The sequence below is a fragment of the Coturnix japonica genome, chromosome Z (assembly GCF_001577835.2).
Source record: "Coturnix japonica isolate 7356 chromosome Z, Coturnix japonica 2.1, whole genome shotgun sequence".
NCBI classification, from domain to species: Eukaryota; Metazoa; Chordata; class Aves; order Galliformes; family Phasianidae; genus Coturnix; species Coturnix japonica.
This window is the reverse complement of record NC_029547.1, coordinates 51,936,193-51,960,285: the sequence shown is the minus strand read 5'-3', so window position 1 is coordinate 51,960,285 and position 24,093 is coordinate 51,936,193. Positions and strand designations below refer to the sequence as shown.

The following is a 24,093-nucleotide window of genomic DNA, read 5'->3' as shown; positions in this document are numbered from 1 at the left end:
TTGGAAAAAGATTTCTATTACAGCTATATAGGGAAAATGCATTTCATACAAAACCTTAGAAAATATTATCAGCATCCTGCAGATGAGCTCACCTTTGTGCCAGCAGAATTGCCTTCATATTTCACCTGCTGGAAATTCAGGGCACAGAAAAATAACAGATATGCATGATAACTTGTAGATCCTGACAGGCCACTGGAACATGCAATAACCTCTACAGTTAAAAGCTGAAACTCTAGAAAAATTGCAAGAAACTCAAAGTGATGACATTTATCCTGTTTTCTTATGCATATGCCTTTCCTAGAGAAAAACCTGGAGCCTGAGATGAAGAATGAATATCTAATATATGCAGAAGCTGATGAGCTATTTCTTGTTCCTGTCTAGATCTTGAAGGTCCTCTCACCACCATGCTGGCACTGCAGCAGTCAGCTAAGAGGATCTAGCAGTCTGCCCAAGTTCATCTCAGCAAACTGTAACCTTGCCAGAGACAAGTATGTGTGCAGCAAACACATATTTACCTACTGACTCTAAGAAAATGAAACCAACTCTGACCTTGTACCTGACTACAATGGACCATGCGTCAGCGAGATTTATGTGTGTGCATATGTTATTATTTATTGTTGTTGTGCAAATGCTGTTTTGTTCAGTCTTACCATTTATCTACCTCTAGTTACTATGGCTTTCTTATTCTTACTTAGCTGATACCTGAATGAAGGCTCGTTTGTTTCCCAAGCATTTACATCCCACCTAAGCTATTTGCTTTCACAGCACATCATGAGAGAGGCTGACGGGAAGCATGTGGGAGAGACATACCTGACAAAAAACCAAACCAAACCAAACAAAAAAACAGTGGGACACATTGAGAGCAAATTAATTCCACTTCTGTTGACTGGAAAGTTGATAAAGATGCAGTTTGCTGCCTCCATGCAAAAAGTATGTAAGAACAGCAACTTTATAAGAAGATGAGTAGATCAGCATTTCCTTATATAAACACAAAGGATCAGCACAGGTCAGAAAAATATGAAATTCATTGGAAGTCTGTTGGTTTACCAGTCACCAAAACTTTGGAAGTTTAAGGAGATGCCAGTTTCCTGACAAAATACAGGGACTGGATGAAACAAACAACATGGGATACACCAGGATACACAGGCTCTGCATCGAGTCCGATTTTGAACCTTGGCTCTTAGGTTCTTGGACAGTATGTGCATTCAAAACATGAAAGAAAAGTTCATCCCATTTATTCCAGGTAGAGGCAGATGTCACACATGGACATGGTCTATCTGCCAAAGGAGCTTCCAAAACTTTCTGCAAGATGCTTGTGATAGAGGAAGGGAATGTGTACAATCTATTACTGACCAAGAATTAGAACAAAGGTAACTTAAAATCATTAACAAATACATGCCCATACCAGTCCAACACACACAAGATCTCTCCTTTCATACATAAGAGGAATTGAAGGAGATACGGCGGCATAGCAGGGCAATGCTGCATAAGCTGATATACTGACACTCCCTGCTCATAATCTGTTTTTAATTTTTGAGAAAGAAATCAATAAGCACAGATAAAACACAGACAACTTTAATCCCCTCGAGTAATCTTGTCACAACATGTGTTACTGTAGTTCTACACTTTTACCTTTGCACTTTGTGTACAGTTGTGTGTAACTGAGCAATATAATTAACCACTGGTAGGTAGTGTTTACGTTAGTTCTCAAAAGGTTAAGAAGCTGATTATAGCTAAAATCAGCTTTGCCTGGGGCTTCAGTGGCTGTGTAATCAAATTAGACAAGCAGGGCACAGTGTCACCTAACACAAACCAGTGCCACTTTCTTCTCTGTTCTGACCTTTTTCATTAGATGAGCAAGCCAGGTTTTAGCTTATTCCAAACATTTTGAACAGATTAGTTCCCAGAAAACCCTGAGTGATAAGCCAGGCATTAGTCCACGTGGTTTTGTAGGTGACTCGGAGAGACTGCATTCAAGACATTCTTCGGGAGTAGAGCCAGCTTTCCTTTGCCCTCAAATAACCATTTGGTTTAAGTTTATTTCTTTTTGGTGGAAATAGTTTTCAGAAGGTGAATGGCAATAATTTCAGACCCCAAAAAACCTGTGGTCACTTTCTTTGTCTTGGACTTCATACTGTTTTCATTCTAGAGCTGCAGAGTGGTTTCCCAAATCCAAGAGCAAACAGAAAACTTCACAAACACAGCAGATAATGTATTAGCATTTCTGAGAAGCCACAGGTAGCCTGCTCAGTGGAGCTATGGCTCACCTGTGTGATGCAGCTGCTGTAGTCTTTGCAATCAAGCAAGGTGGAAGATATAATGGAGGTGTTTAAGGAAGTATAATAATGTAGAGAGAAGAGCAAACCAGCCTCACATGGGGAGACTGCTTTCTGCATGGCTGCATCGCATCTGCACTTAAACGCAGATTGCAGCTTCCGTAATCTTAGTATCATCTTTGAACACAAAGGCAACAAAAGATTAACCAGACAAAGAATAGAGAAAGAAAAGTGACGGCAAATTTAGATAAAAAACTGCAAGTTAAGAAATGCACTATACCTTTCTGAATTGTATGCAGTAATGTGAAAGACAGTAGCTAAATATATTTGTTGGATCTTTGCCTATTTGTCCCCCAACTTCAGCTGCAGCTTTGCCTGTTTAAATACTGTGGCCAAGTTACAGGGTGTTTATGTCATGAAAAAAGGCAGACGTGTAAAACAATGGCTTCTGCAGATGACTTGTGCCTATTCATTTACAGCCAATAAAATCAAAACTTGTTATTTTAATTGATTAAGTCATAAATAGAGAGTTACAGAAGTCAAGCCTCTGTACTTGCACAGTCTGATGATTCCTGCTAATCCAGCAGTACTTAACAAATTCACATGTGGTTAGCTTGCTTAGCCATAGCTGTAGATCACATTTCCATGCTGCAAGCTGTGCAAAAAAAAATCAATATGCCAAGTTTAACATACGGACAGGAAACACAGTGTCCTCCTATACTTCCAATGAACTTCAAATGACTGTGCTGTTCCTACTATGCAGTGTGTTTCAGTGAAATGCATTCTTTCAGAAGAAGAAAGATCCATCATGCAGCGCAATACACAAATTCACAGAGGGAGTCATACCTATCGTGTCAATGTGTTTCAAACAACCTGACATTTTGATTGCACCATCAGCCTGTCAGGAAGCCTCCCCCCACCTTCACGTGCTAAAAGCAGCTGCCCCCGCTCCAGACAGAACACACGTGTGCCTCTTTCAGATGTAAAAGCAAGCCCCTCTCCCTCACACCTGGCTCCTGGAAGGCCATGCAGGCCATGCCATGCCACAGCCTGTGACCCTGGCAGGCACAAGGCCCACAACATGCAGTGCCATCTCCACAGGTCTCGGGGCGAAGTGACCGGAGTGCCCCAGCCCAGAGCCAGGCTGACAGCTGCCAAAGGGCCTTTGCCTCAACAGCAGGACATGGGGGCTGGCTTTTCCAAAATGCAAGGTTATGCAGGATGGTGGAGGGACCTGCTGCTCTCTGTCTGGTAATTTCTCTTCATTGCATTGAGCAGCTGTAAATGGATTAATGGCATTTAGCTCTAGAGAGCATGTCATTGATCTGCACCGAACATATAAACTGTTATATAAAACACACTTGCGAGACTCACACTTGTTCCTAACTTTCTATTAATGTGTCATCTGCAAGAAAAATTTTATTCAGAGATTAATGTACCATTTTGCAAGCCCTAGGCATAAAGCTCCCAATCAGAAAATAACAATGTAACAGTTCTAAATGTTGAACAATATTAATATTGCAATACATTATGACTTCAGTACACTTCAGCTTTCTTGTATCAGTTCAGAGGAAGTAATACAGTCCCATAATATTACAAATATTACAGCTCTTTCAGGGACTCCAAAAATAGCAAATATGCAAACTTTTCTTCTACAGTCCCCCCCAAATAATGTGGGAGAATCAATAATTTTGCAGCAATAAATGTTGATTGTTTCCCAGTGCTGGCAGACTGCTTCCAGGTTTACCATATGGACATGTCTGAATTTATGTCTGTGCAAACCTGAGGACACTGTAGATCCATCTCATCAGTATGTGAAAGCCTGCTGCAGTCCCAGGGCAGTTCTGCTGGTATGAAGTCAGCACTAGTGCTGACTTTGTCCACCTGTCAGGACTCCTGTACTGAACCCCCTGTCTGATAGCTAACATCTGGAACTAAGCACTGGTCTGTACAGCTTGCTCTTTTCACTCAGGGACCTTTTCAGAGGGTTACACCACAGCCAGGAGACTTCCTCCACACATGCAGCTTCATTCGAACTGGCCAAAGAAGAACATGCACATGCAAATCACTGTTGAGTCTGTACTAAATCTTAAGCATTTTGATGGTCCATTTGTTGTTACTTCTTTTTCCCCAGCCTTCACACTGCTTCAGCCATATTTAATTTAATTTACCAGCTTTTTTTTTTTTTTTTTTTCCCCAAAATTAGGAGGCAGGAAGTAGAAGGGCGTACCTTGCAGAGGCAGCTGAGACGAGCTGCTGGCAAGGTGAAGTAGTAGGTTTTAGTAATAGCTGGAAGCTGTAAGTGGTTCTGAGCTTTGAAGTCAGTGCAGCTTTGATGTACTGCTCCCATAGTTAATCGCAAGATAGTCTTGAAAGAAAAAGATTTCCCAAATACCATCCAAGCGTTGTTGCTTGTGAAATCCTTCAATGATTTTTTTTTTTTCCCTAGTGAACTTTAATGTTGGGCTGTTCTCTCCCTCTTGGTCGCCCTTAAAGTGTTTTAACCAGTTAAAAAGATGACTAAACCCATGCTCAGTTTGGTCCAGGCAAGTTGTGTGCTGTGTGCCGCTTCGTCTATAGACATGGAGCACTCTCTTCCCTGCAACCATGCTTAGCTATGGTGATGAGCTGCAGAGCAGTATGGTGGTGGTCTCCTTAATGGCTATTTCATTCCCACACTAAAATGCTGTGATGGGTTATCTACTGATTTGCCCCACAAGACAAGCTCTCATTGAGTCACAAACTCAAGCAATCATGTTTACTGAGAATATAAACAGAACTACCCTTGGCTAGTAAAAAACTCAGTTCATGAAAGCGTGGCATTTAGCATCTCCTGAAAACAACTGCACGTTACCCAATTTATTTCAATAGCTAGATTTTAAGCCTGATCCTGATCTACATGTCAAACATCATCTACCAATCACGAGTGCAGCAAAACAATTGTTTCCAATAAACCTGAACTTAGAAGAGCAAGAACATTAGAACATTAAAGACTTAACTCACAGTCCCCATCCTCCAACAAAAAGCTCTTTACCTGAGCACAATTGTATCTGAACAGAAAGGGGAGACACCATTCCCAAAGACCCATGCATGTCCAAATGGACAGAAATAAAGAAAGTGGCATGTGACCAGTAAATTATGAGAGGGCAACACGTCGAGGTTAGAGGTCAGTGAAGATTTCAACAAATCTCAGAAGATATGGCAACAGATTAAGCTAGGGGATAGACTGCCCTCCAACCTTAACCTGTTAAGACCTTTGAAGTCTCGTGGTGACCTCTGTTCTGCTCCTTCATATTAGTTGTTAGCTACACTAATTACAGCCTAATAGTGCACTGGAGCCAGGCACTTTTTCCAGAGCCATATGTATATGTGGAACTGTGACCTCCAGCCGAACAGTCCTATGCACATCACACGCACTCTCCCCTTTTAGGCAGCGGGTTGCATAGCCTGTGACAAGTTGTGAACCTTCAGCTCTTACTAGTTTTAAGATGTCTGGCACATTCACTAAGTGGATGCAATGTTTTCCAAGATAAATCATTACACAAATCAAAGTCAACCCCAAAACATGGGTCAGTCTAAGAGGGGCTTGACAAAAATGCTGAAAGAGGCTTAACTGTAAGAATGGCTTTAGCGTGCACTGGCGTAATGATTACCAAAATAAGGATGTAAAGTGAAGTGTAACCCCGCATAAATACTGCTTTTTCAGCACCAAAATCAAAGAAATAACTTAGTGTTGCTGCCAGTAAGCTTGAGCAAGGGAGTGTGGGATTAGTTGTGGAGTCTATTTGCATTGATTTTGCATCAATATCCATATTAATGCTAACACAATATTGTATTATATTTGGGGACAGCATTCATCTCAAAGTCTCTCTGGCAACTGAAATATCAAATGTAAAGCTTCAGTAAATCGTTTAGCAGCATTAAACAAAGTCAGGCAGTAAACCAGAAAGAAAAGTTTAGAAAAAAGATGTAGTGCATAAAAATCATACCAGAATTAACAAAATGTATAACAAAAGAGCCTGTGTGTGGAAAGAATAGCTATTCAAAATCAATTTCTATTTCCTCATTCATATGGGGAATATTTTTTACATGGTAGATAAAAGCTTTGCATGATGACAAATCAATCCACCTGTGATTGCTGGGAACTCTGTTACCAAGATAACATTATTTGTCTGCAGGTGCAAACTACAAGCTGTGAATACATCTTTAAAGAAATACTTACAGAAATGTCATTTTAATGAAGACATAAGATCCTGACTTCTGAGCCCTGAACTATCCTGGAATAAAGATACAAGGATATGGGGAGATACAAGCACTGGATGTTTTTTATATGTGCGTACCTTTTACTGCTCAATTTGCAGCCCATCTCCCTACTCAGACCACACTCTTGCTGGTCTGGCTTGAAGACAGCAACCTGTGTCTACAGGCTGGCAGGAAAAAAATACACATAAGCATTTGCTATTAATTCACACTTAATCCTTGGTTTAAACAGCGGTCTCCAGAGGCAGAAAGACTGATGTGAGACCCAACAAAACGAGGAATATTTCTTCTGATTTTTATGGTGGCTAAATCAGGTCCTGAGCAATGAACAGGAATTTTAAGATTTATAAGCTATGCTAAGTTCGTATGCAAAACACATGAGTTTTTCAGTGAACAGGGGAGAACTGTCAAAATCTTAATGTCTAGAGCTCTCCTGAAATAAAGTAAGTTGTACCTTACACCTCTTACATGCCTTATTGTACAATCCTAGCAATGTACTGCTTTAGGAAATCTTCAGTCATTATCTTGTGTGTTTGAATTTATGGGGAAATCCTGAAAAGGGGATACATTTCAATAAATGGGCCAAGCTGGATAAGAGGGAGACTACACTTCTGTTCCCAAATACCCCAAATAACAAATATTTTAATTTAACGCTGTAACAGCAAGTCCTCAAAGGCCATTTACCCCAGTACGGCAAAGTGAGATCAGCTCTTAGGGAGTGAGTGTTCTCAAGTTTTGTATAGACTCCGTATGTGCACCTGTATCAGAAGAGCATCCCCATCCCAGCACTGGCGCTTTCTGTCAGGACAGTGCTGCTCTGATTCCTGCCCAGCAGGAGCATTCAAAAGCCAGGGAAGCTCCTCTGAGTTCAACACTCGACCACTTGGAGGCAAAGAGGGAAATGAGAAAAAAAAACGTTCTATTTAGCAAAGCTATGGTGTGCCCTCATCAGGTGTGGAAGCTCTCCATGGGACTCAAACAGATCCTCATGTAAGTATTCAACATCAAAAAAATTGGACCTCAGATTTCAAATACATGTGTGCTTTATTTATACGTAGTAAAAGCTACATATTCATATATCATATTTTATATGTGATTTCAAATGATATTAACATAAAAAGCTCAGATAAACCAGTACGTATTTTTATAATGCAATGTCTTACTTGCACATAGATTAAGCTAAAACAATATGAGTCTTTTCTTGCTCTTAGAGATAATAATGGGCACATACTGGAGTTTGTTTGGAAGTACATGACATTTGCCTTAAACTGACTACTGTGCTCACAGAAGCAATAACAAACACTATCTTCATGGTTTACTCTATTAAATGCATGGGCTATTTCTCTATTATAATGGTGTAGGTATGGCTTGTAAACTTAACTAAAATAAAAGGATTAAAGTGGGGAAAAAGCTCTACTCACTTTTTCATATAAAATTTGGAATATAATTTAACAAATCTTATTAAGCAAAATCAGCTGGCCAGAACAAAGTGTTTCCTGGAATAAATATATATTCATAATATATAAGCACTTATCAAACTGAGTAGAGTTTTCATGTCATAATGTAAAAATGTAGCATGTGCACTTAAATTAGCCTTGTACTTAAAGTACTTGTTTAAACAATCAGCATCTGAACATGAGTTAAAAGCAGTTGTTTGCTTTTGCTTTTAATAAATAAGTAATAATCACAATGCATTTAAAACAAGTCACTTAACTGTCCCTGCACGTTAACTTGATTAGATTAGTTGCTGGCAGAAAATGACAAGTCCTTCCAACAGAGAATTGGGCCTCACAAATATAGGCATGTTCCTGTACGAAAAAGTTTAAAGTGCAAATATACTGTGAAAAGGACCTCTAAAAATGGCATCACAAAGCTCCATGTTTCTCATCTTTTGGTTATTTCACAGGTTGGGAAACCAATCTTCTCAGCTCAGAGCTAGTTAGAGCAGTCAGAAAACTGTTAAATTAGCAATTTGAGGGCAAGGTGCTAAGAAGGCAAATGTGATACAAATTTAACCTCCATGTGTTGCAAATAAATTTAATTTATGTGGCATAGAAAAAGAAAAGGAATGTTAAAATCAATTCTATGCCACTGCTAGGAGTTTCTCTGATTCTTGCATGTTGTCCAATCACAGCAGTGAGCAGGGATTTGATATAACAGGCATTACTGACAGCTGTTAAGATAATTTGTATGCCTGAAATATTAAAATGTCTGTTTATTACCTCTTTGGAGTTATTTGAGTGAACAAAAGCAGTGAGGATATAATGCTCTATTCTAAAAACACTCTTTCTTATTCCAAAGACAGCAATAAATATGATTGTAGGTCTTCAGTGGATGAATGCCAGTGTGTCAAAAAATGTGCAGGAAGAGGTGCTGGCAGGGAGACTGTGACCTTAGCAGACCAGAGAACAGAATAAACTGCTCCTTAAGCATGGATCTGCAGTGCATGAAAAGTCTCCATGCTCTGAAAGACATCAGACTGGGAAGTGAATACTGTTGGCCTCTTCTGGCAGCTCTACAACAAAATTAAGGAAGAGTTCCTAAAAATAACCAGCAGTAATTTTCTAACATAGGAAAGGTATAATGCTTTCCACGGATTTACCATTTTGGACAGTGATGTGATGGATAAATATGAATGAAATCACTGGGCTGAAACTGGGTGGCTGCCTGGGGCCAGTGAACTTGACCTGATTATATTCAGTCTGACTTTACAGAGAAGTCTCAGCCAGCAACACACAAGCTCGGTGCTTTGCATGGCTGTTTTCTTCAAGGTAGGGAAAGTACCAGCAAATTTATTCAAGCTGAGATATTTCAACATAAAAGAAAGAGCAATATCTTTAAAAAATTGCCACATGACAAGAACAAAACAAAAGAATAAATGGAGAGCCTTAGCCCTTCTGGTTCAGTGGAAAAGCAAAATCAATTGTTAGGTATAGAAAAAGGTGGTAATAGCTTGTTATCAGTATAAAAAGATGATAAGGAAAGCTAAAGTTATCAAAGCAAAAACAATCTATGCCTGGCAAACTTAGCACAATGAGGACCCTTTTTTTTTGTATATACACAGCAAATGCAATCCCTGACAAACATATGTCGATTTTCAGATAGAGACTGTGAAACTGTAAATAACTGTGCAGAAGAAAGTATGAAGTTGTTCAATATATGTTTTTATTCTCTATTTGGAAAGAAAAAGGCAAGGTGTTTGATGAAGTTCATTCTATTTCAGCTCATCAATATCTTCTCTGGGATGAATATTTCTAAATTGGCAGGCTTGCAGAGTTTGTATTCAAGTCATAAAACTGGCTACTGAAGTTCATTTTAAATAAAAACATCAGAGAAATCACAGGACATGGGAAAAATCTCAATCCAGCCTTCAGAAAAGACTTTCTTATCTGCACAGTTAGCCTAGTGTACCTGTAAATCTGAAGAAAAAAAAATGGAAAATGGATATATAGTTTGATAAATTCCACAGACGTGAAGCATCATCTATTCTCACTTTTTCTTATTGCAACATTTTATATGTCTCTCTTCCTCTGTTGCTCTTCAGCAAATCCAGGTTCTTTACAGAAGACAATCCCAGTTCATTCAAATTTTCATTTTGAGCCATCTGCTCTAGACTTCTAATCATTCTCAGTGCTTACCACTCTGTCCAACTGGTTGATGTATTTTGGGGGGGTTACTGTTGCTTAACCAACTGTTCCTGAGCTTGTATGCACAGAACAAGGAAGACAGAGTAACTAAATCCAGTTTGAAAGAAACTGCCCAAGGAGGATCACACAACACAGAACAAAGAACTATGTAGTTATCTGTCAGGAAACAATGTAAAAACAGTTGATTTTGTTTTGGACTCAGAGATGAAGCTGACCCAAGAGGGAATTTTAACATAGATACTGGAGACTATTAACAAAGGATCAAGATAGAAGAACTGTTTAAAGACAACACAACATATTGGCAAATAAGTCCCTAACAAATAAATTCAGTTTCACTCTTGAAGATTTATCATGTTTAGCGGAAAAGGAGTTACATATAATATAAACAGAATATACTAATTTTATTTCAAACATTTGGCTTATTCCTCCAGAATACTCTAAGCAGTTGAACAAATTATACAAAGTTTCCCACACATTTCTGGGAAGTGTTTTGTTTTCTTTCCTGCAACTGCCTCTCGCTCTGCTTACGTTTCCCCTTAAAACTCTGGGAAAAAGACTATATGGTATCCCTATACTGGAAACAAATATGCTGCTGGCCATGAGTGCTGCTTTGCTTGTTGTTTGTTTTCATGCACCTTGCATAACACCTGACTTACTTCCCCTTGTTTTTCGAAGAAGTCTTCCTTCTATTTGGACAATATATTTCTCAGTTCTTCTTCTGAGCCGTCTACTACTATCACTAAATTTGGAGTAGCTTAATTACCACTAGAACTTCAAAACTGATCAATACTTCATAAAGTCACGGGGAGACAAACTGCACAACTACAGAATTCCTGTTTACTTGTGAAAACATGTTAAAAATCAATATTACTCAATATTTCTAGGAACTTGCAGACTAAGTAATCTGCAAATGTAGTTGTCATGAAGAAACCACTACTGAATAGATATGTTCTTGACAGAGTGTCCTAAGGTTATTCAACAACACAAGAAGTAAATGTAAATTCACCTGTGGTAAAATTTGTATGAAGACTGGCAGAAAGATTATTAACAAGAAAGACCACTGCCTTTCAGTCTTCTTTTGTGTGTTAGTCTTCATTTCCTTTTTTTAAGGGTACATGCAATCTTTCATAACAATTTAGCACCAAGATGAAGGGCAGCAGTAATAGAAAGGACGCTAAGAGATTCTGGACAAGCTCCTCCGAAACAGACTCTACACTGTGGTGATAAAAGGGTCAAATCTGACTCTTGGTGGATAAAACAGGAGAAAAGCAAGTACTGAAGTTCTGAAGTCTGTATATTGCATTATTCTGCCTTAGAAATGCAGACAAGTCCATTTCAAAGAAAAGATGTTGAAAGACTAGAGACGCCACAGAAAAATGTATGAAAGCACTTGAAACCTGGAGAAATTAACTCCAGTTAACTGCAGTGAGACTTAAAGAACTCAGAGTGTTCTGTTTCTCAGAAGAAATTGGAATGCTGACTTGATTCCAGTATCTAATTCACGTGGATAAAAAAAAAAAAAAAAGGAAATGCAGTTGATAGCTCTTTAACTTAGTAGAAAAGATGCAACAAGAACTAACGGCTGGAATCTGGCACTGAAGGCAAACCAGAAATGCTCTTCTTCTGCTAAAAGTTTGATAAATTACAAAAGGAAGCAGTGGATTTCCCACCTCTTGAATAATTCCAGCCAAAGCTGAATTACTTCTGGGAAGAAACACTTCAACCAAATGCTAGTTATAGCTATATGACTACATCTGCTTAAAACATAAAGCACTAAACATGAATGGAGAAAAAGTTACTGAAACATCCTTCCTGGCTCAAACTACAAGCACTTATGGAAAAAGATGAAAAATCTGCAACGGAATGAGAACATCAGAAAAAATTCTGCCAAATCTGCAAATTTGGATTTTAAGACAGAACATAAACTGAAATGCAAATGAATTTTTGGATATCACGTTAATACAAATAAAACGTTGCCACTCAATTTCAGACTATGTCCCTGAAGGGTCTGAATATCTTCTTACAGGCTCTGAGCTTTGTCAGAATTACAATTGCAGTGGTGCATCAGATTCTGCCTCAATAGATGTTCTGGCTTTGCTTGAGCAACTGAGAATGAAACACAGAAAACACTTCTTAAAATGATTAACAGTCCATGGAAACAATTTTGTATGCCAAAACTAATATTCAACATCAGTCTCACAAACTACTTAACCAAAACTCACTGAAACCGACGTGAAGTACTTCACTTTTGCTGGCCTGGTGCCTGCAGATACTCCAGAAGAGATGACAGGGAGAGGGCAACAGCCTTCTCGTCCGCCCTGCAAAAAAAGCTTTACCCCCAGTGCTGCAGAAAGGATTGAGGGGTACTGTCTGACACAAGGGTGCCTGTTTGCATTGTGAGGCTGGGAGGCATTGTGGATAGCAGTGCAGTGAAAGCAAGTTTTAGCTAAAATCACAAAAAACAGCAGGAGGTAGAAAAACACCTACTTTTGCTAGGGCACATTCTAACACAATTTGGAATAAAAACCCGATTTGAATTCCAGTATCATTTCACATCTAGGGATTTTCAAGGGTCTGGAAAATACAGCATCTCTTGCTTTAGTTATTTCCCTTCAGTGGACAGAACTACAGTTAATTGCCCTGCCACTATCCAGTTTTATTTAGTAATAACTTAATTATACTTAGCATAGCTTCTTTCTTCTCAGTCTAAACTGTCATGTGGAAATCTGCATTAAAGCTGCATCTGCCTATTCACAACGTGAATGTATTCATTATTTGCTGCACTGCCATAAAACCTGTAAATACTTGTGAGAAGACAAGGCTCAGGTGCTCTGGGAGCACGGCCATGCTAATGACTGGCTAAGCAACACCTGCTCTAGCTAGCATCTGTAACTGATGAGATGGGGCACAAGTAAGAGAAAACAAGAGCCTCAACTCAAGAATTTGAAGTCTTGCTTCAGAGTTCGAAATGTAAGCAGTGGATATACACAGGTTGCTCTGGAAGTAATGCCTCCTATTTATTTTCACAAAATCTACAACAGATACAAAGAGCACAATAACTCTGTTTGATAGAACTAATTCTTAGCTGCAGAACACTTTATTTCTTATTTTTTTTTTTTTCAACACAGTCACTGCTATGAAGTTGTGTATTTTCATCAGTGATGAAGAAGAGCCTGCATGCTGTGCTCATAACAATCTACCAGCAAAGGTGACCCACTGTTGCTGTCACCACTGCTGTAACACATCACCCACCACCCCAAAGTCCTCACACTCATTCTTTAGTCTCTGTAAATGTTCAGAAAGCGTTAGTGAATGTCAGTGGCTGCCATTTTTTTTTTCCTTCATGGAGGAATTAAGTGGCATATCTTTGCTTCACCTGCACTTCTATGCCAGAGGTGGTTTGGCCAGAGTGCCCCTCTGCTGCCATCTGTCACATGGCAACAAAATGTAATGGAATACTGATGTATACTGATGATGTCGTGGGTCAACATAATAATACTGGAGGCACAGATTTTGAGATGGTCTGTGTAGTAAGAATGGAAGAAATCATATTAAGCAGTATGAGAAGCAACAGTTATGGCAGGTCAACTAATCAGTGTCAGATATTTTGTGGGAAATATCTTACCATAGTAATTCACATTATACTTTATTGCCACAATCAAAGACAGCCTTGGGGGGTCTGAAACAATCATATGTCACCTTAACAAGTCAACTGTACTCTAAAAAATGCGCTGATACAGATGTATTGAGTACTAGAGTAATTTTTGATGAAATAATAGTTTTTCTGATGTCAGTACTAGCCCAAATACATTACAGTATTTTGTAGAACATCACACGAACACAAGTACTTTGTGCTACAAAATAACAATGCTAGGGGTATATAAAAAACCTAATTATAAAACCTAACAATTAATGGCAAAATTGAAATTCTTACAAAATTGAATTATCTCACTGCTGTAACATCAAGTAGCTCAAGTCAGCACCTTCAAATCTGTATTTTCATATTTACTTCTGAGGTTCTGGCTTCCTGGAATTGGATCTGAAATACTGCTCAACAGGTCTTTATGGATTTTTGTCCTATCCAAAGCATTGCAGAACTAGGGGACTCAAAACACAACATGCAAGCTCACATCCAGCTAGGTATTACACATGAAACAAAAAGCTGCCTGAAACACCTGAGGCTGAGCAGGAGACTAAGAGCAGAGCTCTTTTGAAGAATCTGGAGCAGGGAAAAAACCACTTACTCCTGCACTAAGAAGACATTAGTTGAAGTCAGACTTAGTGCATGTGTGCAGCAACTGCTAGAGCCAGTGCTGAGACAGGCTGATGCTTCAAAGTATCTGTAATAACTTCCAATCCCTGGCAGACAGTGTACAGGAGCAGAAATGGATGTGCAGGGCGAGCTATTCCAGCATGGAAGGATGCTCACACCAGGCTACAGAGTAACCTTCATCCTGCAGATCTCTGCACTCTCAGCTTGCACTATTAAGGCTGCAAATACCTTAAAACAAATTGACATGTAAGTAAATATGGGAGCCTGCCGCTTTGACAGAACACTGTGGTGTTTAATCTTTTAAGTGAAAAGCTTTTATTGACAGAACTACATGAAGACATAAAACGTAAAGAGGTTTACAGTAACCACTGATTACTGTAATCTTAATCTCCATGAACGACTACTGAATGCAAAAACAACATTTTTAGCAAAATGGGTAGAATGCCTAATCTGTCTTATTTTAAAATGTGTGTGGTTTTGTACTTCCTTCTTGGATTTGTAAAGTTACGGGACACCAATTAATGGTCACAAAATAGTTGTGCCAGAAAATAGATCAGTCTTCAGAAAATTGAGAGTGAAAAATCAGAAGCATTGGTAAACTGGACTAAAATGCAATAAGGGGATGAGCCAGGTATTGTCTCAGTGGCTAATACGGTTTATGGTTGCTTCTGCCTTGTCTGCTATGAGCAGTTTAGTGGGGCTTAAGTAAATCTGAGAGTAAAAAGCTGAGACAAGTAAGTTGGTCCTACTCTGTGGCTGTCATAGACCTCTGTCATGTAATTACTTCAATGAACAGACCCTGCTGCTCAGCAGAGCCCATCTGACCATGCTGGAGGTCCTTCTGCTTGAAGGCCAAGATCTGCTCAGCACACACCTGTGCCTTAAGGAGGCCTGTCTGCATAAATTCTGAACTTCTGCAACAATGGGGGAAAAGCCAGTTGTCAGATAAAGCCAATAAAACTAGCATGTCTGTAGTCAAATGGATAATTCTTGATTTCACCACTACCAACACAAGCTTTGCCACAAGAGTGCTACCTCATAAGCTGGTGGAAAGGCATGCAGGGGCTCAGCTACAGGTTCACTCTTCCAAAGGAAGGCTTGCTGTGCAAGCCACACTCTCAGTTTCTTGGATCAGTGCATTTAAGCAGATCTAACAGTCCAGAATAACTTTACTCAAATTTACTGTAGCCCCATGGAAGGATTATTGATGCTATTCTATTACTTAGCACAATGCAGTGGTCTCCAGGGGACTGTTTAGTAGCATATTCTTGTCTGGATATTAAATCAAGCTATGCCAACGACTCAAAAACAGCAGGTAACAAGTTTTTTCATGTTTTTCAGTGAGCTCTGCTGAATCTCATCTTTCATTTGTTTTGAACTGCAAGTCTCTTATGTGCATACAGAAAAATATCCAACTTTCCCCCCTGCCAAAGTACATAGCACGTGATTAATGCATAGAGGAATGCTTTTGGATGTGGCTGTGCTGAGAGGCTCAGTGGATGACAATGCTGCTCCTTCACAGGAGCAACTATGGGGCCTCTTTCTCCATACCTCCACGTTAGCATTATGATGGAACCAGAGAGGCACAGGTGGAAGAGCTTGAGGATACACCAACCAAGGGCACAGTGGAACAGGTGAGCTTAGACGCCAAAGTTTGAAACAGCAGCTCTGCTGTAACTGAGTTCTTATTCTAGTAACACAGGTAGGGCAAGTATACGAATAAAAAACCCACAACTTATTTGTACATGGACCACTATGACCATGGTTTCTTTACTGACATGCAGTGGATGTTACAGAAGGCGGAACATACTCCTGGGGAACAGGGGCCAACTTGGTCACTGTTCTTGAGAAGGTGGTTGGACCAATGACCTCCAGTGGTTTCTTCCAACCTCAGCCATTCCGTGATTCTGTAAAACCATTTTTTTCCCTTCTACTAATTTATGTATAAAAAAGCCTAACACCTGCAGCAGCCTATAGGAAATGATATTAATGATCTTTTCTGAATACAGATTAGAAAAGGTTGTGCTTGGATTTCCTAAATGAAACAAAATGTTTTATATAGCGTACAGAATCATGCTTGATGTTTGTTATCCATTACCGCTCCCTCAAAACACTAACCCAAAGTTCACAGTTTCATGCTGGTCACCAGCAGCACTAGCAAAGGTCTCACATCTCCCATACTGAAGACTTTCTTTTCCTGCAGCCAGAGAGAATTCAATTTATTCAGCTACATGGATTCATTCTTGCACTATTTTCCTTATTAAACAGCCATATATTTATGTCTAGGCTCATCTGTGAAAAGAGCTTTCCTTGATTACTGTCAACATTTCATTCCATTGTGTTATCTTGTTTGTCTTTCGATGCTATACTTTCCTTACTTTATAATGTTTTAACTACACTTTCTGCAACTGTTAAAATAATAACTAGTAATCTTAAGGATCCACTAGAAATGATTTAAATGGGTTTGATTAAGCAATTCATTTTAATATGATAACTTATTTTTATTTGATTATGTAAATGAGTGTTGGTACATATCCACTTTGGCAAAATACTGGAAGGTTTAATCTTCTCTCCTGAACAAAACTTTTCAGCTTTAGAAACCTGTAAACTAAGGAAGGTATCCTATGCAAAGACTAGGATCACCCAATAGATACCCCAAAAATTACAGTATTCGGGAAAACAAGGCCAGGCTTGCGTGACAAAATTTAGCATGATACCTTCTCTGAGCTAATATTCAGGATAGCAACCAAGATGGTCACAGGCCCATGGACCTGCTTCATCCTCAACTTCTGTCCAGCACCTACTCCAATAGAATGCTTCCCAAAGTGCTTGTGAATGCCTACCGCTAGAAACAGGGGACATGATGTACCACTTCAGAGACATTAAAGGAGGTACAACTACGGTTACCAGTAACATGCAGCCACATTTCTCTAAGATTTATGTCCCTGTTTCACTTCCCACTTGTATGACTCCTACTGCCACTGCATTTTATGATGGTCCTTAATGTACAGCCTGCTTTTAAACTCTTCCCCTCTCTCCACCCTAGATTTGTTTACATCCTTAGGCAGCTAAGAAATAGATTTCTCTGAGAAAGAAAGAAAAGAGGTCTTTGGTTTTACGTCGTTAGGAAGGTGGATTAGGACTGAGGAAAAAGACCACAAATCTAACAGGTTTTTAATGAGGCTGAAAGTGAATAGGGTGGAAGAAGTCAGGAGACTGAAGGCAGGAGACTGACACATCTTCCAAAGCAGTGCATTGAGAGGGGAACAGCTGAGGACCTTATGCAGTGCTCCACAGCTGGAAACCAGGGACAGCTTTGAGCAGAGGAGACCAGCAAATTATGACTGAGGAAGACTGCTGGAGTCTTCTCATGTAAAGAAGAATGTCTGGTTCTTGTCAGAAAGAAAAGGGAAGAGTAACAATATAAGAACATGAATAATGTTGGACAGCAGCTGGACACTGCTCACAAATTAAATGGGTTTGCCTGTATATCCCAATATGCTGACTGCTTGAGTACCAAATGTTTAATGGAAACCATCTTCTCATGAGATTTGCCCAAGAGACTGTTACCCTAGAACTTCTCAATACAGACACAGATGAAAAATGGGGTTCCAAGCAGAAAAGATAACTTAATCTTCTTTCTGCAGATGATTCATTAAAATAAAAAAAAAACACCTCTGTGATAGTGCTCTAAACGTTAATTCACCTAAATACCACAGGCAATGCTGCCAGTATTTGAATGTGGGCTACTTCAGTACTGCAGTTCTCAGAAAATCACATTAAAATCAATGCTCCTAAATCTAGTGGCAATTCTTGAATTTATTACAGATTGCCCTAGCGCAGGCTTTTGCCATTGTTCAGATGAACACACTGTAATAATTATTCAGTTGTTTCTCTTAATGTCTTACAGTTGGCCATGTATAGAAAGAAAAATAAACAAAAACATATGAGTTAAGTGATAATTCAGCAGTAGTTACATAAAGCTACACTGTTTAAAAATGTCCTTGTATTATAAAGAACTAAGCTGGAAACAGACAACTTCCATTTAAATCACTGTCCAAAATTCTTATCATATCAGTGATCTTAATCTCCTGGCACTGTATATATGGATGAAAAAGATTTAGATAGCTAGTTTTATATTTTACAACTTTTATTTGCTGAAATCCTACTCCATTCAAATCAATTCTTCTGTCAAAGACTTTAGTTTACCCAGGACTTCATTAAGTTGAGCATAAACGTTATGCCCACTACGACCCTTCCTCAGAAGAAATGTAAAATTAAGACTTATTCATAGCTCTATTAAAGTGTCAGTCTGTTTTTTAAAGAACATTTAGGATTTCTTTTATATAACAGTCTTTACGTTATTTACGTGGCATGAATACAAAGAACGAGTGGAGAAGCTCAAATGGACAGTTTCCAGTATTGGCAAGTGCACTATAAACTCACGGGTTGCTATCCAAGCATTTATTTGCCTGACTAAAATGACCTTCATAATGTGTTCTCTTCCTCAAAAGTGACACGCAAGTCAAAGACTGAAAGTTAATTCTGCTTGGAAGAATTCTTCTACAGAACAATATTTTTCTTTTAAATTGCAGTATTTTTCCCTAAAGGAGGAAGAAGTTGGTAAATGAATGTTGAATTTATGAAAATTTTAGTAATATTTCATTTCCCTAAGCACTGAAGAGCAATGTCAATGCTATTGCACTGCGTCTGTACATAGCTGATGATCTGCAGAATTAGATCCCAACCCACAGTATAGACACGATTACTGGTCTCTAGTTGTTTTGAGCTCTCAAAAAGAGTACAGCTAAATTTTTTGAGCCTTAAAAATAACCTGCAGTAAACTAAATTTCATCTGCAATATGAGGTCTCATTAACAACCTCACATATCTAGACAGATATGAATCCCCAACTTAACAAATGAACAACTGAGTCTCACAGTGCAAGGTCAAACAGTGCTCCAGCTATTAAATTAATATTGTATGGGCATGGTCACGGTGTTCCTTTGAACCTGGTTTTATATTCTACAGAAATACGCTACCTATGGCTTTTAGGAAATCTGATAATCAAACACGAACAATCAAATCAAACATGTTCAGTAACAGCTTTGTGTATTTTAGATTACTTTCCTACAGAGATTTGAGATTTTCCTGCTACACTGACAATTATATCTACTTTCTGGAATTATTACACATCAGTACAACTCTGCATATCATTTTACATGCTACTTCTGATTTATGATTCACTAATGGGAGAGCATATCTGTATGCTTCCAAAACAACAGAAATCTCATATCAAAATTCTTGGACTCTGTAAATGATTTGCTATATACACCAAACTTCTGTTTATTAGGACTCAGAAAAGAGTCTTATTTGACTTAGGTGTACCTTTTCATTAATTCTTCTTGTCTACATAAAGCTAGATATTTACTCAAGGACACATGATAAATTTTCCAGTTTTCATCATCATTATTTTTTTTTTTTTTTATAAAAAAACCTTCTATCTATAAGTCATTAATAATTAAGCCCAAAGAGAAAAGAAGATTAGAAAAATGTAAGTAGACAGGAGAGCTTACATGCTATACAAGAGACAAAAATGGTATGTAACAGAAGAGCCGTGTTCAGTCAGCCACATGCTTTCAACCATATTTTGCTGTAAAATCATTAAAATACACTCAAAACCAGCTGTATTTTTAAATAAGCAGGCATTATGTGGGCACAAATAGGTATAACCACTGGCTGCACACACAGCAACATACCTGCAGAGACTCGGGGGCAATCGGGCAGCATGGACTCCACGGATGCGTCCAGTGGCTCTGAGCTGGACACCCAGTTACAGCAGTTCTGCATGAGAAGATGTGCAACTGGTAAGCCAAAAATGCAGAGCAAAAATAAATACAGTCACATCAAAATATATAGAGCAATCTCAACAGGGATTGGAAGGTCATCTTAAATATGTAAAAAGAGGAAGACTGTAACTCAGAGATTTGTAGTGTGCCGTCTTTAAGCACTGCTTTGAGTGCCAGTGGACTTCAGCAGGTCCCTGGACCAGTGGGAACCTGATCTAAGCCCCTGCACATATTAAGCCATTTTCCTCTGTAATGTCTTTTTATTTTTATCTTTAATTTTTTGCTTACAAACAATGAGGTGAAGCCACAAGAAGTCATAATTGTAAGGGAGTTCTGATGGAGTACGTTGTGTTGAGAAGGCTGTGAGATTACGATACAAGAAATTACAACTGAGTGGAAGCCATTGAGATGGCAGATTAATGTACAAATAATTGAAAATATAACTGAGGTGAATTAGCACGAACATTAAAAAAATGTAAATACCGGTCTTTGGGGAATTAGGTTGACAAAGCATTAATATTTACTTTCACTTCTGAATCTATGAGTAGGATGAATTTACAATTAAGTTTTTAAATGTTTTGCTCCCAATACTAACTATTCAGAGGAGTCACTGAATTAAAGTATTAAATAATGCACCTTTAATGATGAAACTATGTCCAATATATTAAACTGAAGACTTAATTATAAAACAAGTACATTTTTAAACAGGAGTGTCAGCTGAAATACGAGATCTACACAGCTTCCCTTATTACAAATCTGAGTTTTGCCTTCCTCAGAAAGTATTTAACTTCATCAAAGAAAAAAAAACAACACCCACAACATTTTTCTGGGAAAGACCGAATGAATTTTCAGACAGATTTCTAAAAATCATCCCATCAATCACGACTGTAAAAATGGATGATGGCTATTCCGGTAAACAAGCATGTATTGTGTATTTGTAGATGCTTGCTGCCCTAGTTGTGCACCATGGAGTCTGTCCTCACTGCGGAAAGATCCTTGACTGGTAGATCAAGTGTCTTATTGTATTTCCTTAATTCATTCTGTCTGGAAGAAGATGTCAGCTGTGTTGCAGTGAGGAGAGAATTTCAAAGGCTTCAGTCCCCACCAATAAAGGCCGAGGAATGGCTTTTGAATAGATTTGTCAAGGCAACCCTACTGTTCTGGGACCAGGGAGAGCAGGAACAACATAAAGGAAGGGTTGCTGTATGAGATTAGAAAGTGAAGTTCACAAAGCACGGCAGATTTTTGTAAGAAACAGTAGATCAATGAAACTATTGAACTCGATGGACAAAAAAAAATAAAAACAAACACACTACCCAGTAATGTAACTTTTTAGTAAAAAATGGTTAAAATGGAATATTTCACAAAGGCTTTGGGGTTTAAAGTAGTAAAGTATTACACATTTTACAATTTGCATATATAATTTTAATTAACAGCTGAATGTGAAATTGCAAATGTAAGATGGTAAAAATTATAAAAGAAGTAGAATTTTTATGAAGTATTACATTCATTTGAAATAAGTAAAATTAATATTAACTACCAATAGAACACTACATCAGAGAGCTGGAGATAATACAGAAGATTAGCACACAATTAACCAGCTTTTATATACAATGTGACACTTGCCTGTAAGAAATAAGTATTCTCGAAAGCAGTGTCAAGATATGTAAATGGATGATTTGTTTTATCATTCATCACAGCTCCTAATAAATTCAAAAATCATGACTTCTATAGGTACTAAAAATAGGCTGCCAATGATACAGGAGAGATAGCTCTATGAAGAATTACTTTTTTAACAATTCATTCTTTCAATGACAGCAATTAGCCCTACAGACAGGCAGCGATTAGGTGTATATTTTAATTATTATTCATTTTACCAGTAGCCTTAAACCTGATTAAAGTAAGAGATATCCAGGTGATATGCTAGTCTTAATACCACTCAGCCACACTTCACATATGTAAAGTTCTTCTTTCTTATTGGAGATTTTCAATGCTAATGTAAGTTATGACACTCCATCCACTTTTTAGGCCATTAATCATTTAACTTATTCTTTGAGATCTACATTCTGCAAATGAAATTAAAGGTAATGCACTTGTCTTACTGAGTCTAAATGCTTAAAGAAAAATGGAGTTGTCAGATTCAAATTACAGGATTTAAAATTTCAGTTTTACTACATAACATATATTTTAAGGTTTTGATTTCCCATAAAGAAAAAGGGGATTTTTTCTGACAGAGCCTGTAGGGGTTACCATTCTTCATATTTTTAATGTTTAAGCCAGAGCTGTCAGACTGCATCTCAGGTGATTCTCTACTCTCATCAGTCATGGCCTATGAAATGGTAAGGTTAAGTCCAGAGTAGGCAGACTACATACAACGTTTCACTAAAACCACAAGAAAAAAGTAAGGACTAACAAAAAAATCAGTAAAGTTTGTATTTATCACACACAACTACTGCTTTACCACTCCAGAATGAACACAGAAAACATGGGTTCAAGCTTGCTTTGTCAAGAAAGGCACTCAGAAATTCAGTTAGTCTCACTTAAAATAAAACCTACTTAAATCACAACAATCCCATACTTAAGTATTAAAATGATTAATGAATGCAAGACTTATCCTTCACTAAAAGGTGGAAAACTGTGCTTGCTGCCCATAAATCACCACTGGGTCATCGTGGACTAACCAGTGGTTTCTCTCCTACAGTAGTACACTTTGACTTCTCATCAGAAAATCTCAGAGCACTTCAGAAGAAATCATGTCTTTTAAAAGCAAGTTTTTTTTGCCACTTGTATACATCAGCAAGCTGAATCACAAAGAACATAAAGGGGCTTTTCTACCTCCATTGTATTGGGCCAGGAGGGTGTTCTGGTTGCTCTCAGGACTTCGCACCAGTTACCAGACAACACTTGGGCTACGATAGCGTATGCCTCTACATTGCACACTGGAGCCAAATCTTATTATTTTGACTGTTAGCTTTGAAGCTCAGAAACTGCTTTCATCTCAGTTATTTTAGGGGTTGGTGTGGGGACATGATTCCCACAGTTTTGAACCATGCTCTTTTTCGCAGCCTAAAGAAATGGAAGAGGGCAGTAGATAAAGAAATGTTTATAGAACCATACGCAGGTGTATATGCCCCAACCCTTTGAAAAAAAGTCCTCACCTCTCGCATCCACTCTCGAATAGTTTTGCCAGCTTCTTGATGCCACACGTTGTGAACAGAGTCTGTGAACGCCACAGCAGTTACCTTATTCTTTACTTCTGCCTCTCGCTGAATCATCTGTTAAAAAATATTGGCTTTAAGTTCTTTATTTCTATTGAGCGCTGTCTGCTTAGTGACAGATAGTGGTCTTAAAAAAGGAAGAGTAATGCAATTTCAATACTTGACTTCACTTGTTTCAAAGTTTATACAAATTCTAACAGCTCTAGAAACACTGAAAGACCTAATATTTTTGATAAAAGAAATAATACTAACTTTTAACTGACTGAACTATTCAGTCCTATTATTTTCCATGTGGCTTGACAATTCTAGGATTAAAGGTATCATAGTGAAAAAATGGAAGATTCCCTGAGGACACCTTTTACAAGCTTCTCCAAGTTCCTATTTCTGTTCAACAGGGAAGCTGGTACCCGTGGTTCACTGTAAGCTACTCAAGACTATCATCTACTAATTTTCAGTAGATTGCTGTAGTTTTTCAGATGTACAATCTTACTTTGACTTGTATGTTTTTTTTCTCTTTTTCCACCCAATTTAGCTACCTCGCACTCCCACCATGGCCCCAAAATTCTTTGTG

The 24,093-nt window shown here is 38.3% G+C and overlaps 1 protein-coding gene across 8 annotated transcripts in view; it reads right to left on the bottom strand.

Moving 5' to 3' along the window:
* The window catches only part of FAM172A (family with sequence similarity 172 member A), a 244,424-nt gene that overhangs the window by 40,295 nt on the left and 180,036 nt on the right, over window positions 1-24,093 (bottom strand). For 6 of the 8 annotated variants that reach the window (XM_015849692.1, XM_015849699.1, XM_015849695.2 and 3 more), the window contains 2 exons: window positions 23,463-23,579; window positions 20,215-20,299 (listed from right to left, as the gene is read on the bottom strand). In XM_015849692.1, coding sequence (XP_015705178.1) covers window positions 20,215-20,299; window positions 23,463-23,579 — 202 coding nt within the window. Of the gene's footprint in view, window positions 1-9,679; window positions 9,956-20,214; window positions 20,300-23,462; window positions 23,580-24,093 lie in introns of those variants that run through there. The other 2 variants (XM_015849697.1, XM_015849696.1) reach the window with 2 other exon arrangements.